Consider the following 15,336-nt stretch of genomic DNA (forward strand, 5'->3'; position numbering starts at 1 on the left):
GCGTAGCCGGCAGCTACCACGATAGCTACAGTGACTTTTCATGTGATCTAGAACTCAGCATGGATACTTCCTGTTCGGGAAACAAACCGAGCCACCTGTTGGGAGACGACAGGACAACTGGTCATCGAGTCTGTCTCCGCGCCACCGCGCTGCCAGGGCTTGCTGCTGGTCCTCGTTGCAAAGGCAAACAGCTGTTCGGCGCTCCGATTGTCTTCTCGCTGGATGTTCTGTGAAGAGGAGAAGAGTGGGCAGTACCTTGGGTGCGGAGGCTATGTTGCTGAAACTCAGCGTTGCCTTCGGACGGCGTGCTGTCGTACCCACCGAAAGGCCCTCGAACTCCCTTAACAACACCTTCGATCTGCCGATGGTATAGATCGGGATGCCGAACTCAGCTAGGCCAGCACCTTCGGAGGTTGATACTGAAGACTCAGAAGTGTGTATTGTTCAAGCGCAAGCGTAGCTGCAGTCTCAACATTTCCAGTACCACTCGCAGTTCTGCTGTTGTTGCGCACTGACATGAGTGAGAGCTCAGACCCAGGTATACCTGGAACCGGTACATAGCTCCTCTCTAAGCAGCCTGGTATCCAGTAGTTGCAGAATATCCATAGACATAGGCTCAGTGCCCGTGGACCAGCAGTGACTGTGGTGGTACAGTATGCTGGGGAGCGAACTTCGGCCGTTGCAGAACTTGTGGAATCGTGATGTCGATAGGCCGCAAATCCGAGCGAGTGAGAGCAGAGCGTCTAATGGAGTTTTGCCCGGTTGGGCGTGTGACTGCTGTCGCCGCCGCAAAAATGCCCGCAACCCAGACCGGGTGGGAAGAGAAGGGGCCACACCGGACTGGGAACATACCCCTCCCGCCCACTGTGGGTGAGCATCACCAAACCAAACCAAACCGAAACTTGCCTCGATACCCAATACCAACTCACGATCTGCAGCGTCTACATGGAAGCCGGCTTCTCAAACGAGTCGCTTTCTGCAAGCTGTGACCATGAAGACCCGAAGAGGTGGATGTCTACATGTCCAATAACGCAACCTGCCATCCAAAATAGCAGAGCACGGACAGCCAAGAGACATCGCCTTGGACCGATGCAATGCATCGTGACTGTCGATCGGACGGAGCAAAGTCCCGCTGGCCATTTTGGAAGGAGAGACCGTGCGCTCTGCAAACTGGCCTATGCTCCAAGCCTTCCATGAGCAACATCAAACCAAACTTGCTTTGACGCCCAATACCGATCCGCCGTCTCTAAGCGCGCAGTGACCATGAACATTGCTTTCATCGCCTTCCGCTGGTTGGAGAGTAGTAGCTGCCACGTATTGACTTTGGTGGATACTGTTGACATCGTGCAGACAGGAGCAGATTGGACTCCCGACCGATGCAGTGCATCGTGAGTCTCGGAACGCCGTGGATGGTCTAAATCGCGCCGGCCGAGAGCATCCAGCCCATGTTCTCACTTTCCGTGCAATGCGACCCCTCGATCGGAGGGCAGGCGCAGCAGCACGGCCGCAACTTGCTCCTACCACTGCCCATCAGCCGTGACCCAACGGAGCGCAAGGACCAGCAAGCCCGTGCTGCCGCTGGCGAGGTCAAGCCCTCCACGCTCGAGCCTCTTCACTCAAGTGGGCCGCTCGCATGCTGGAAGTAACGTCATGTGAGCAGATTTCGCAGCAGGGCAGTGTGGTCCTCATCAAATGTGACCCATCCAAAGATGTTGCGCTGAATATGCCAAACTCCATAGACGGATTGTCTCCAGGTCGACAGCATTCAACTGCAAGGCTGTCAAAGCACTCCAGTGTCAGTACCGGCCAGATGCCAGGATTGAGCTGTCACGTCTCAAGAGACCATTCATCATCGCCAATGTTCCAGGGAACGGATTTTCGTCGAAATGCTGTGGAAACAGCCTCATGTCACGATTCTCATATCCTCATGTCTTCATCGTCGTAGCTATCTATTCATACACTGTGCAATGCAATGCGGCATAATTACGTAGCGAGCCGCCCTGCAAGGCTACTCGACTGACCATCCAAGCATCAAAAAACATCAAAATCATCGTCTCGTCTCCAATAAAAAGTCAATTGCCATGCACCCAACCTCGTTATCCACGATTCCTAACGCCCAAAATGTTACTGGGGCGCAACACGCCCCTCATGATACACCCTCGTCACAATCTGCCCTCTCAACACCTCACGCCGCTTTTCAGCCGCACGCTCCTCCTTCCGCTGCTTGGAGGTCTGTAAATGCTCCTGGAGTCCTGCTAAGCCTACATACTCCACCCGCTTACCACCAGTGAACGGCAGGGTGAAAGTGCGTCTACGCTGCTGCTTAGCACGGCGTAGCGACTCACGGCTGGGCCGCCTCGCAACGTAGTGACGGCGGTCGTTCGTGCCGTGCCGGTCTAGGCCGAGGGAGTTGCCAACCAGAAAGCCGCCGTTCCCACGGAAGCCGGGCATCCGGACACTCATGTTGCGTGGGAAAATGGACTTGCGTTTGGGGTCATTGTGGTCAGGAATATCGGAGGTGTCGCCGCCTGGTGGAAGTCGGTCGTCGTCATCGTCGTCATCGTCGTAATCATCATCGTCTTCGCTGTCGGTGTGGAGGTCGTCCATGGGTCGTGGTGTCCACATTGGCGAGAGGCTGTGAGGGCGAGGTTTCTTGTCGGCTTCGGTTTCGGTCACCACTCGCCTTGGTCTTCGAAGGCTGCCACCTCGTCCAAATGGCAATGGCTGGACCAAGTTCTCGCTGAATCGCTTCGCTTTCTGGGACCAGCTGAGGCCTCTCTTCAAGCCCGGCTTCAAGTCTTGCTGCTCCAATGCTCCTGAGAGGGTTCGCTCCAGTTCTTCACTCGGTGTGGGTGGAATGAATTGAATGACTGGCGGCATTGGTGCCTCTCTCGGGTTGGTGAGCGGACTGTCGACGTGGTGTTTTGAGATGCCAATGATATCATCCGCATGATTTTGCGCTGGCGACTCCACAAAAGCGTGGAAAGTTGGGTATTGGGCACCGGCCTGGGTATCATAGTCGTGCTCGATCGAAGGGAGTGGTTCTTCGGACAGTGGATTGGCCTGGTCGTAATCGAGCGAGCGACCGTGGATGAGCAGCAGACTGTCGTTGTTGTGCTGATGAATCTCAATACCTCTGGCCAGACCGTATTCGGCTTCAGTGATTGCGGTGCGCTCGGAAAGGCTTGTCGACAAAGGTGTACCAATTGGGTTCAGAAGGCGAGGGTCGAAGCTCTTGCGGCGTGGCGAAGTCGGATTCTTGGACTCAGATGAAGTTCGGCGATCCTTGATTGAGCTTCTGTCAGGCATTTCCCTTCCCACACTGGTCAAATCGCTTGCCAGTCTCTCAAGCTTCAAGTCCATATCGTGCGAGATGAGCTGCGACTCACGACCTAGGCTGGTTCTGCGCACTTCGCGGTTGTTCTCCAAGCGCTCCTCCTCCGAGAATCTCCTGAGCCTCGGAGAGGGAGTCGATTCAGGTATCTCAGCCTCATGATCCACGTCGAAGCTGACGCTGTGCCTATGCAGAGTTTGGTCACGAAGAGTGCGCCTGAGCTTCGGTGGCCTGATGATGCCACCGTTGACAGCGCCAGGCATAGCAGAGATTCTCTGTGGGCGCATCGTGCCGTGAGTGATATCATCAACGGCAACAGGAGTGAGCCTTGCGCAAGAGGAGTTGATCGGCTCGGTCTGGATGCGACGCTCAAACCGCTCCGGGGTAGGCGCACCAGGTGCATCGCTACTGCCAATAGAGTCCATGGCACGTTTATGTCTCAGCCTCGGTGTATGCATGCTCTCTTCACTATTTGCCTTGCTAAGGCTCGCGATACTGATACCAGCACGCAGTGACTCACGCTTGGAAGAGTGTCTGAGCTGCCGCCTCTGGCCCTCGGCCGGAAAGATCAATGTGGCTTGCACTGCGCTGCCTTCGCTGACGACGCTGTGGCGCTTGGCGTTGTTCTCCTGAATCACCTTGTAGACTCGATTGTTATTGACAAGAGACTCCTTGGCGGCAGTGTTGGGTGGAGAGTCGATCTCAGCTGGTGGGACCGAAGGCGTGAATTCGCGCAGCTTTCGCGTCGGCACAGACATTCCTGCTGAAGCTGGTGGCGACAAAACATCAGGCCTGAAGTGCCGCAGTTTCGATGGTGGCTCCGCCATATCTGATTCGTGCTCGTTGTCCGGCGTCTGAGGATCTTCAACAATTCCTTCCTGGCTCTGTTCAGAGAGCACATCCTCCCGCAGCACTGGTCTCCTCGTCGGCAAAACGTTCCCAGTCCTCAGAAACTCGCTGTCCATCTCACGTCTTGGCGGCGTCGGCTGTCTTGGCTCCGTCCTCGGCTTCGCTTCCTCAACTTTGGCACGCTTCCAAGGAACGCTGGATCCATACAGAAGGACCTCATCTGGTCGCTTCAGATCATCTCCTGGCTGGATCGGCTTCCTGAGCTTATGCACGGCGGCTCGATGGTGCAGCGGCTTTCGCCACGAAGGAGATGGCGGGCCATCGGAGCTGCTCGGCCGAGTCCTGTCCCGATCACTATCTGATTCCATCTGATAATTCTTGACCCGTACTTCGCTACGATCCGAGTCCTCCGTTCTCCATGCTGTTGCGAGTTGGCTGTCGTACGCGGCCAGATAAGGTGCGAGAGATGGGTCATAATCATCTGGCGAGTCGTCGCTCTTCGCATACCCGGAGAAGGTGTCCGCATTGTCCCAAACGGCTGTCTTCGAGGAAAGCCAGCTCTTCTTGACGGGCGAGGACCTCGGCCATCGCTCCGGCGAAGGGTGAGATTGCAATGCTGCCTCTAACGGGGCTGGGTTGATCTTGGGCGATGGTTCAGGTTGCAAAGCTGCTTCAATCACACGCGGATTGATCGAACTCAGCCATTCCGAGTCCCCATTCGTCTCAGGACTGGATACTGGGTAGTTCTTCTTTCGTGCTTCGCCTGCCTCTGAATCTTCAGTCAGGTTTTGATCGAAGTCTGGAAACGGCTCAGGGGCATCTCTCAATTTGCGCAATCTCTCTGGTTCGTAGTTGCGCTGAGGACTTGCCAAATTACGTTCCATCGGCCGATGACTGCCTATACTCTTGCCTGACTCGTCACTCTGCGGCTTGCTGATGTCCTCACGCTGCAAATCAAGACCAAGACCGATCGCTGCTTGAGGAAATGGCTTCGTACGCTCCCACCATGTTTTGTGCTGCTCGCTCGTGAAGTCTTGCTCTGGCGAATGCACACGACTAGAGCTACCATTCGCGCTCAAACCTTCCGTAGCAGTCTTAAAAGAATCTGCGTACGAACTTGGATAGTGCGTCAATGGCGGCCGGGGTACTGCAAGATTCTCCTTCTCCTTACGTCGCGGAGAGGCCTCGGGAGTGGGAGGGCTGTGGTTGCCAAGATCGTTGACCGGCGTGCTCAGACCTGACTTGTGCGACTGAAGCGCGTTTCTAACGCGATCAGCGAACAACGGTGCAGGGCTGGCAACACGTTCCGGTTGCGATTCTGCGATGTCGCTATTCGTCATTGTTGGAGGGGTAGGTGGAAGGCCGGAGCTACTGTGCACCAGTTGGTGTTGTTGTAGCTGCGGTGTTGTGGTATCATTCGTATCTTTTTCGTTATTATCGTTCGTCATGGGCAAAGTGCCCTCATTGGTGTCATTCGTATCTGGAAAGGATCCTGGTATGGCATTCGTGGGTGGGTCGTCGTGCACCTCTTCTATTACGGGATCTTTAAGCCTTTGCTCAAATTGTGCTGCATGGACGCTCTGCACTGGCCGGTCCATGACCTGGAGGCCCTATCGTCGTATATTACAGGAGGGTATCATATAGCAAACAAGGCCGCGCTGCTAATATGCCGGCGTCGCGCTGTGGCAGATGGAGAGATGAATTTTGCGCAACATAGACCAGTAACCAGTTCCCGTTTCCCACGTCACTCGTCTCCGTGTAGCGCTCAAAGGTATGCGTACAATTCGTTATAACATTACAAATGGTCGTGGAATGCTTGTGCCTGTGCTGTCAACGGCGTCCAGGATCGTTGCACGTTGGCGGCTGTCGTGAGAGGTGGGCGGTCGATGGGGTGGCCGGACAGCTGCAGCCGTTGCTGGAGAGGCTTGGTGCAGGTGGCCGTCGGTCGTTGATGTGTATTAATCGTTCTCGCCGCCGTCGTGTAAGGGTTGTCGGAGTCGCAGTGGTAGCGTTGTGGGTGCATGAGCGACGAGGTGAATGTACAAGGCGGAAGGGAGGAAGGGGACGGGGCTGAGACGTGCGAAACGCACGCTGTTGTGTGATGAAGTTCGTTCAAGTGTCGCAGAGAAGCCGTTGCCAGTCGGAGGCCACACCAGCCGTCCGTTCGGTGTCGCCAACGATCGCCGCTGCGACGTCAGTGTCACGTGTATCGGCAGATGGATCTTGCTCTGTCGTTTGAGATGGATCTAGGATGTACTCGACATGTTCTGCTTACGGCTGGGTTGTTGGAGTAGCGAGGATGAGGGCTCTGCGTGATTTCTAGCGACGGACATGGCAAGAGGGGGGAGCACAGCACAATGCAGTCTTGCGTGAGATCTACCAAGAGCTAGGAAGCATGTGGTCATGCATGCGGTGCATGGCTTGCAGTACCGCGATCCAATGAAGAACGAAGGACAGCTACAGCACCGAGTCGTTTGTTTCAACAAGATCGGTCCTTTGCATTGCATACTACACGGGGCATTTGCCGTATTCAATGGCATTGTGCGGACGAGGCGGCTGCTGTGGCATCCATCACAGCAGCCGCCTGAGTGTCTCTGCTATGGGGCGAGGCGTCGTGAGGCGGTCGGAGGAGCTGCCGCAGGCAATATGCAGTAGCTCGCTACACTTTGGATTGTTTGGCCATGGATATTCCGTGCTTACTATTGGCTGTGCATCGCCTTTTGCTTGTTGAGAGCGCAGGGCGAGGTGTTCGTGGATGAGAAGAGAGTGGGAGGCAGTTTCGGGCGCTGTCAAGATCTGTATGCAATATAAATCGACCTGGTAGCTGGGTACAGTGATAGATGAGCCAAGACTGTCGTGTTCATGCATTGTGGACCCGATCCACAAACCACGTTTGCGTTCCTGAAGCAGTGGAGACAGTACGTACTCGCTCTGCCGTGCCCGAACCATGGTTTTGAGTCAGCTGAATGCAGAGTTGTGTAGATGGAGGTGCTGGTGGAGCGCAATGGCTCAAGAAAGCGTGCGATGAATGTGAAGCTACAGAGCAGCGTGCGGTACCCTATGCCGTCTTCTTCTGCCTTGAGACCGCCTCTTGAGGTCTGCCAGAATCCTCCAAGACAGTAGCCAATACACCGACCATGCCCAATGCCAGAACCACTATATCCAACACATGCACTGCCCACCAAGTATGCTGAACACCACAGGTGCAAGACGCATAGTCAAACTTCCATTCTTTTGCCTGTTCATCCCACCAGGCACTCAATAGCCCAGCATTGCCTCCAAATTCACCCATCATGCTCCGTACTGTAACTTCTCTTACGCCAATCAAATCGTTGTTCTGTCGTTCCTTCTGTGCTTCTTCAAATCTTGTCGTTTGCCATTTTTCAAGCGGTTGTGCTGTTTCGTCCAGGACTGGCAGCTCCTTGTCCTGAGTGTGGTAGACATGGCAGCCAGCGTGGTCGTGGCCGTTGAGGACTACCGCACTCTTTGTCCGTTCCATGCCGATGAGTCCGCTCAGAATTCTATCGCTGACATCGTAGCTCAAGTGATTCTGCTCTTTCACGCCTTTCACCTCGTCGTCGAAGTAGTCGAAGAAGGGCCCGTCAGTGCAGACACCCTCTTCTTTGTATAAAGGAATGTGCGTAAGGAGGATCGTGGCCGTGTTGGCAGGAGGTAGTTCCCAGTACATCTTGCGGTTGACGTAGTCCAGGGTGTCTTGCAGGAGGTCAGGATCTTTCGCTGGCTGGTCGAGGTTCATGGAGTTCAGCATCACGAGCTGCAGTGATGGGGCTTGATCGTGGGCCGCGTCGTTGTCACCATGGCTTGCATTCGGGGAGGTCCATGGGAGGGTGAACCGCATGTCCCAATTGACTCTGCCGTATGCGTTCTCGAATCGCTCGACACGATGTTTATCAAGGTCGCCAGCATAACCGATGTCATGGTTGCCTGCAATCGCAATGATCTTGTTCTTCCAGCCCTTGTCTGCACCCAGGGTCTCCACCACAGGGTCGATCGCATCCATGATTGTGTCTTCCACCCTGTTCGCGCCTTTGAACACCCTGTGCCAGAATCTTTCGCTCCTCTCGGCAAACTCCTCATCGTTGATCCATTGGCTTCCAAGCAGATCTCCGAGCACAACAACATGTGTCGGATTCGTGTACCAGTGCACTGTCCTGTACACATGTGCCAAGTATAGATCATTGCCCCAAAGATCCAACTTCTTCCTGTATCCCCGAAATGCCCTTGGTATATCTTCTTGCACCAAATTCCTCCCCTCTTTGCTCAAGCTCGTTGTAAGCGAAAGTAGCCCATTCCGCTCGAGACCCTCCCGTATCCTTCGAATACTCGGGAGCAACGGTGCATGCGGAGATGGCAGACTCGTATCGCCCTCAAGCTGGGGATCTGCCAAAGCCAACAGTCTGAACGGTGCCTTGTCACCGGCGACCGCTGACCTTGCCGTGCTATGGGGATTCCATGATGTTTCTGTTGGCTTCGGGAAGCCGCACTGCTGAAAGAGAGGGTATGAGTACAAGTAAATGGTCCCGATCAGTGCGGGAGCAAGAAGAAGTCTGGCAAGGCCGAAGAAGAGAGCGTGAGGCTGCATTTGCTACATTGTTGGACGAGGAATGTCTTCATCAGCGCAGCGAACAGAGTTGAACAGGGGCCAGGGGTTGTTTCCGAACACTGGAGGTCGATGCGGGAAAGCGCGGAGACGTGTTTGGCCTCGACTTCGCGTCAGGAACCATCTTCTGCGCTTTGACATGCATCTTATCCATATCGCACACCCAACAATCTATTCGCCGGGTCTCTGCCAACCGATGATACTATCAGAAATAGTGTTTTCTCGAGCTTCGAAGTTGCGAGTCGTGATCTATCTGTACGAGGCCAAAAGCAACGAACCAACCCCATGAAGTTCCCATGTTAAGACATTGACGCATTTGATGCCAGAACCTCGAACCTGCGGTGCGCCGTTGACGGTCCGATCTTAGGCATGTCGATGCGAGGTGTTGGAAGCTGAGCGGAGACCAATGGCAAGGCCATACCGCACGGACTAATGTGATACGCCCCAACAACTAGAACCGGTGCAGATGCATCACGAATAAATGTTGTGAAAGGGTAAGGGCGACTGTGAACAGAGCTGTAAGGACATCGCGTATGCGTACGAGGGCACATGGCATAAGTGGAGGCGAGCATGCCGCGACAAGAGCCGCACGAGGTCGAATCTTCCATAACTGGGCTGCATCATAGCAATTTCCTCCATGTCAAGACTGACGGCGTACTCCAGCGACATGTACCCAAATCTTCACGAGACATGGCTCCAACATTGTGTCGTCGTCACAAAGGCAAGCATTGCACTTCTTTGCTGTCCAGATCCGGTGCCTCGAAGGAAACCCCTTTGTGCTCGACCCAAAATACAATGTCGTACCTCTCGAGTCTTCCTGGGTAGCAGACCTCCACCAATCCGTCGTTGCGCCACAACTATTCCACGAGTGTCATCATGCCTAGAAAGATCAAAGGGCCTCCTACCGAGAAGCAAAGATTCGAAGAGTATGAGAGACGCATTCGTTTGGCGGCTGTCCCTGCCCCGACTGCGGCACAGAAGAGTTGGTGCATCGGCTTTTTTACGCTTGGGTCTTACTGACGACGTGATAGAGGCTGTGAATAGCACGATTCGAAACGCATGATCAGCAAGGACTGCACAAGAGCGCACCAGCTTACAGACGGCGACCGTGTCAGCGCTAGATGCGAACGAACTCGTCAGACGGCGACGTGCAGTTGCCGTTGCTGAATTTTTAGCGTTGTTCCAATTGTACAACGTTGTCTTTGCCAACCAACCCGATATCGGGGACGAGTTGAACTCGGGACGATACAAAGCGACCGTTGGGCAGTGTCAAAGACAGTTTGTCAGGTTGAGAAGTGCTCAGGTCACAGCATCCACTGCATGGCAGGCCTTGCTGCAAGAACATACAACACAACTACCGCGTAGTGATGCCATTTCGATAGCTGCGGCCAATGCAGAGCTTAATCAGGCGAATGCAGACATCGCTGACACGGATTTTCGTCTACAAGGATTACAATTGCGACTTGATAGTCCTCCGGTTGCGGCAGACGCTGCTGGTGTTCGCAAAGTTCGGAAACGTTGGCTACCAACGGAGATTTTCCAGCGATGGCGATTCGCGCAGGACGCAGCCAGCATAGTGCCGCCTGCAACCATCAATGCAGATGCTGGATTGCTTGCAGCTGGATGGGACGTTCACCGACAGGTCGGCGAAGGCGGCCAAGGCACAGCTAGCTTATGGCTAGGATTTAACGCCAACCAGCGAGTGTCACGAGTGAGTACAATTTGCTATGGTGTGCATATAGGCAATACTGATGCATACTTCTAGCGTGTTGTCAGGAAATACATGGACGAGAGCATAGGCTGGTACGACGCCCGCAAGTTTGCAGGAGCCGATGTGAGAAGTGTCAACAATCGACTTCCCTGGGAACTTGAAAGCCACGAAGAGATGATGCGCGCACAAGCCACTCCTAACAACCTGCCACGGAACGATCATATTGTGGCTACGGGAGTGCCGGCTACTGCCGCTCTGGTTAACAACCCAACGAAGACGTACAGGATCTATACCGAGTGGTGTCCTCGTGGCAATCTTGACTCGATTATTGCTCATTACCGCACTATTTTTCCCCCTCGGGCCATACCGGAGCCATTCATAGTTCGTGCTCTCCTTTCACAGCTACGCCTTCGCCCTGCATTTGGAGAAACAAGGCTAACACATTCTCCGCAGTGGGCAGTCGCAGAAGCGCTGACATTTGCTGGCCTTGCTATGCAATTTGGCTCCGAGCAAGGAGTGCCCTTGCCTGGATGGCAGCCGATCGTCCATAGAGTACGAGAAACCGTCACACTCCGCACGACCGTCAACGCTAACGCCATAGTAGGACCTAAAGCCGGCAAACATATTCCTTGGACATCGCTCCAATGCTCCGAACGCATGGAGATGGTATCCTACGCCCCGTCTGGGCGACTTCGGTCTCGCCGTCCAGCCCAATGCCTACGGTGCCAGTAACCCGCAATCCTGGCAAGACCTTGGGACACAAGGCTTCTATGCTCCTGAGCAGATGGACTACGTCAACCGCAACACACATGCACCCTTAAACCCGTGGCCACTCGACGAGAAAACAAACTTGTTCGGGGTCGGACTCATCCTCTACTGTCTGGTCACTCAAAAACGTAATGCGCCCCAGGCGTACTGGCTTGGCGATGGCGCGACGGATACGACGCACACTTTACATGATGTCGTTTCCCGTATGCGCATCAGCCTTTTGCGGGGATTTACAGTCCACGTCTAAGAAAGTTCATTGATGCGTGCACGCGATTCGATCCTAATGCTCGGCCGGACTTTCAGACGATGCAGGGCGAGCTGCAGACTACATTCAACCCAATTCAAGCGGGAGAACATGTCCCTTGGACGGGAGGTATGCGTGGTGGAACGGCACCTCCTGCTGTTCAGGCAGCGAATCAGCTGTTGGGGGTGACGCCGAATACTTATCGGTTGAATATGCTGAGGGGCACGATACCGCCTTGATGTTTGATGCATTTGGAGAACAGCCTTACGCTTGGTGGACGTTGTTACGCTGGGCTCAAAGGTGCCCGCACAAAGAATCCGGTCAGTCAAAGACGAAGTTTGTAACCATGACCATATGCGGCACCTGTTCGATTAGCTCTTTGTTTCTTGTCCAAAGGAGATACTGTAGGCCACACTTGACGAGTTGCAAGTAGGACAAATGTTTTGATCCACTGAACGATTCGAACCAGCTGTCGGATTGGCCCTTAGAAGGGTCATGGCACCTACTACTGCAGAGCAAAGATTCAAGGAGCACGAGAAGGCGATCAGATCTGTTCCCGGTGGAGCCCGAAATCAGAAACGTCAGTCATCTATGATCTCAACGTTGGGTGCCACGGAGCTTAGCTAACGGTATGGCAGGAGCGAACGAACGCACCGTGCAAGCCCAGTGGAGAGCGAGAACCCAAGGCCAACGCGATACGATCGCCGCTCTATGTGCAGCTGCCCTCAATGCCGAAGCGGAGTTTCAGCGCCTTGGTCCAGACACAGCTGCAGCGGACGCAGATGCTGCGACACTCATCGCTCGTGTCGATGGTCTGCGAGCCATAGGTCATGAGCTGCGAAAGCGAATAGGCGGCCCGGAGTCCAACTGGCTTCGCACTCTCGGCCGAGCTGCTGAACTTCTTGAAGATTTTGAAGATGCCCAGGTTGCAGCGGGAAATGCATGGCAAGCTCTGAGTCTGGAGCATGGCAGGCAACAAGCAAGTGACATTACCTCAGTCAATGACGCTAGAGCAAAGAGGGACTTGGCAAGGAATGGCATTGCTGGTACACGGGCACGTATCAACCAATTGCATGGAGACATGGACCAACCACGTGTACCGGCGAATCTTGCCACAGGTGTTCAGAAGATCTGCCCAGGATGGCTTCCGCCCGAGCGTTTGACCAACTGGCGGTCGAATGCTTTCGCAGGAGCACAAGCCATCAATGCTGCTGCTACACCCCCCGTCGGTGGGCTTCTAGGTCCAGGAACCTGGAGGTATAAACGGGCCGTGGGCGCGGGTGGTCAAGGAAGCGCTGGACTATGGCTTCTGTTTGACGCAAACGACATGCTGGTACATGTAAGTACATCAAGCCTTGTGCCACGGCTGAACCTCGAACCTGTTGCTGCCGAGGCCTCGCGATGAGTCCGATACGCCCTCATAAGGGAATCACGAATGTCGCCTTTTGCTGACCGCCTTGTGTAGCGAGTAGTCAGAAAGACGATCGACTACATGAGACACTGGTACGATGTTCGCAACTGGGCAGGGGATCCGAAAGACATCAACACCCGATTGCCATTGGAGCTCGCGGCTCATTCAGAGATGCGTCGCACGCGATTCGCCCTAAACAACAATATGGCAAGAATAACAAATCAGCACGTCGTCGCCTTGGGCGCGGCACCCGATCAGACGATGGTCGACGAAGCAAGGGAAATGTACCAACTCTACACCGAGTGGTGTCCTCACGGCGATCTTATCTCGATTATAGACCACTATAAAGGCACAGTTCCGCGCCAGATAGTGCCAGAGCCCTTCATCGTGAGTCAGTCCTTTTGCAAAAGTCAGATGGGCTCCTTCTAGATGCCCAATGACTTCCGCTATTCAGTCCCGGAGAGGCTGGCTCACGCTAACATTGGTCATTCTCAGTGGGCAGTAGCGGAGTCACTCATCTACGTAGGCACAGCGATGCAGACTGGAGCAGAGACCGGAAACCCTTTGCAACGCTGGAATCCAATTGTACACAGAGTACGTAGCCCTGTGGGTGCGCTTTTACAAGCAACAACACTGATTATCGATAGGACCTGAAGCCGGGCAACATCTTTCTCGCCAACGAAGATCCCACTGGGACCTGGCCACTGTATCCCCGACCCCTTGTGGGTGATTGGGGCTTAGCAGTGCAACCGACTACTCCAGCCAGCAGCAACCCTAACTTCTACCGGGGAGCTGGAACACCTGGATGCCGTGCACCTGAGCAGATCGAGTACGTTGACAATAACAATTTGACGCCCTTGAACGGTTGGCCACTTAATGAGAAAACCAACGTATTCGGTATGGGTATCATACTCTACTGCCTGGTGACCCAACGAAGTACATCCAAAAAGCAAGCATGGTGGCTTGGTGATGGAACGGGAGATAGGACGTATCAGCTGGAATTACCTGGAGGAGTGCCCAATCCCGCCCAGAACTTTGCCAATCGGTATAGCCCGGAACTGAGGCGACTCATCGATCGGTGCACGGCATACGATCAAGCTGCGAGGCCAGACTTCGCTACATTGAGAGCAATGTTCACAGCGGTGATTACGCAGAACAATGGTGGAGAGGATCCGAACATTACGAAGGGTATGCGAGCCTCGACTGCCAATCTGGCTACAATCATGAACGAAGGAGTGCATAAACCGGCTGACGTTTATACCCTTCGCCTTCATCGGAATGCGATTGACAACTTCCCATGAGCGACCCGACGTCTAATTTTACAAATGCTATCCCTCTGCTTCGATGCAGATCTCGCCAGGCCTCGCCGATATCTGCTCCTGGCTCTGCTTCGTGGATGAGTATCCGTCTACGCCTTCCGCTTCGGAATTGCCCACTCATCCCCGCTGAGCACAGAATTCACCGCCTTCAAGCAATCCTTCCAGGACAAGTGTCTGTTCTCCTTCGCCACTCGAAGTGCATCGAAGACATCCATAGCATAACCCCCGGAGTCATCATCATCGACGGGCTCCACACCATTGTCGTTATGAACCGCACGGCACCACTTCTACACATTGTAGCGGCTGCGATCGCCGTCCAATGTGATCAACAAGTCACACTCGGCGTCTGCGGAAATCGAGTCGATGCGGGCGATGAACTTGATGAGCTTGGCGGCGTTGCAATTCATGACCGTGATCTCGAAGCGGTTCTGGAGGTACCACATTGGGCGTGCTTCGTCGCGGATCTTGTGGCATACGAGCAGAAGGGCTGGCTCCACGACCTTGGAGGAAACGTCGGTGCGCTTGGAGCCAGGCTCGATGAGCACATCTTCGTAGATGCGATTGCGCAATTCTGGAGGAAGGCGGAAGAAGCCTGGGGTCTTTTGTGATGTGTCAGTATGCTTTAAACGTTCGAGTCGGTCTGTGACGTGGGCTTACCTTGGGCTTTCCGTTCTTCACATCTTTGCGTATGTTGCGCGACTTCTTACTCTTTGCGACCGTAGTCGACCTGCCTGTTTTCTATGACGTGTCAGAACGCTCAAACACAATGATCCTCGATTCAATGATCCTCAATTCCGAGGAAGGTTTACCTTTGGCTCAGTCTTCTTGTTCTTTTCAGCCGTGTTGCGAGGTCTCTTGGCTGTGCTGGGAACGGCCGCAGCTTCGTGCTTGCGCTTCGGCGTCATGTTCGCAGGTGTGTTCAGAGCGAGCGTGTTCAGGAAGAAAGCTGCTGTGGCCGAAAAGATAGCTCTAACTAGTGAGCCGGAAGCACGGACCCGCATCACATGCGCGAAGCCGTATCTCTGGACCATTCACTGTCTTTCCCGATCGATGCCGGACGACATCATGGTCAAAGGTCC

The 15,336-nt window shown here is 54.3% G+C and overlaps 5 protein-coding genes across 5 annotated transcripts; 2 read left to right on the plus strand and 3 right to left on the minus strand.

The window, feature by feature from the left end:
* Positions 1-2,124: 2,124 nt before the first annotated feature.
* Positions 2,125-5,781, minus strand: CLAFUR5_04222 (uncharacterized protein; the record flags this gene model as incomplete). Its single annotated transcript, XM_047903370.1, has 1 exon — positions 2,125-5,781. One exon carries the CDS (start codon positions 5,779-5,781, stop codon positions 2,125-2,127), a length of 3,657 nt encoding a protein of 1,218 aa, XP_047760949.1.
* A 1,460-nt stretch (positions 5,782-7,241) lies between these two features.
* CLAFUR5_04223 (uncharacterized protein) lies at positions 7,242-8,786 on the minus strand (the record flags this gene model as incomplete). The annotated part of the gene is made up of 1 exon (XM_047903371.1): positions 7,242-8,786. The coding sequence occupies one exon, from the start codon at positions 8,784-8,786 to the stop codon at positions 7,242-7,244; it is 1,545 nt and encodes a 514-aa protein (XP_047760950.1).
* An 894-nt stretch (positions 8,787-9,680) lies between these two features.
* Positions 9,681-11,530, plus strand: CLAFUR5_04224 (uncharacterized protein; the record flags this gene model as incomplete). Its single annotated transcript, XM_047903372.1, has 5 exons — positions 9,681-9,786; positions 9,872-10,515; positions 10,570-10,896; positions 10,969-11,067; positions 11,120-11,530. The coding sequence occupies 5 exons, from the start codon at positions 9,681-9,683 to the stop codon at positions 11,528-11,530; spliced, it is 1,587 nt and encodes a 528-aa protein (XP_047760947.1).
* Positions 11,531-12,022: 492 nt separating this feature from the next.
* On the plus strand, positions 12,023-14,239 carry CLAFUR5_04225 (uncharacterized protein; the record flags this gene model as incomplete). The annotated part of the gene is made up of 5 exons (XM_047903373.1): positions 12,023-12,107; positions 12,166-12,866; positions 12,993-13,325; positions 13,434-13,532; positions 13,586-14,239. 5 exons carry the CDS (start codon positions 12,023-12,025, stop codon positions 14,237-14,239), a joined length of 1,872 nt encoding a protein of 623 aa, XP_047760948.1.
* A 305-nt stretch (positions 14,240-14,544) lies between these two features.
* On the minus strand, positions 14,545-15,288 carry CLAFUR5_04226 (uncharacterized protein; the record flags this gene model as incomplete). The annotated part of the gene is made up of 3 exons (XM_047903374.1): positions 14,545-14,856; positions 14,915-14,995; positions 15,067-15,288. The coding sequence occupies 3 exons, from the start codon at positions 15,286-15,288 to the stop codon at positions 14,545-14,547; spliced, it is 615 nt and encodes a 204-aa protein (XP_047760945.1).
* Positions 15,289-15,336: the final 48 nt, after the last annotated feature.

The sequence above is a fragment of the Fulvia fulva genome, chromosome 4 (assembly GCF_020509005.1).
Source record: "Fulvia fulva chromosome 4, complete sequence".
Taxonomy (NCBI): domain Eukaryota; kingdom Fungi; phylum Ascomycota; class Dothideomycetes; order Mycosphaerellales; family Mycosphaerellaceae; genus Fulvia; species Fulvia fulva.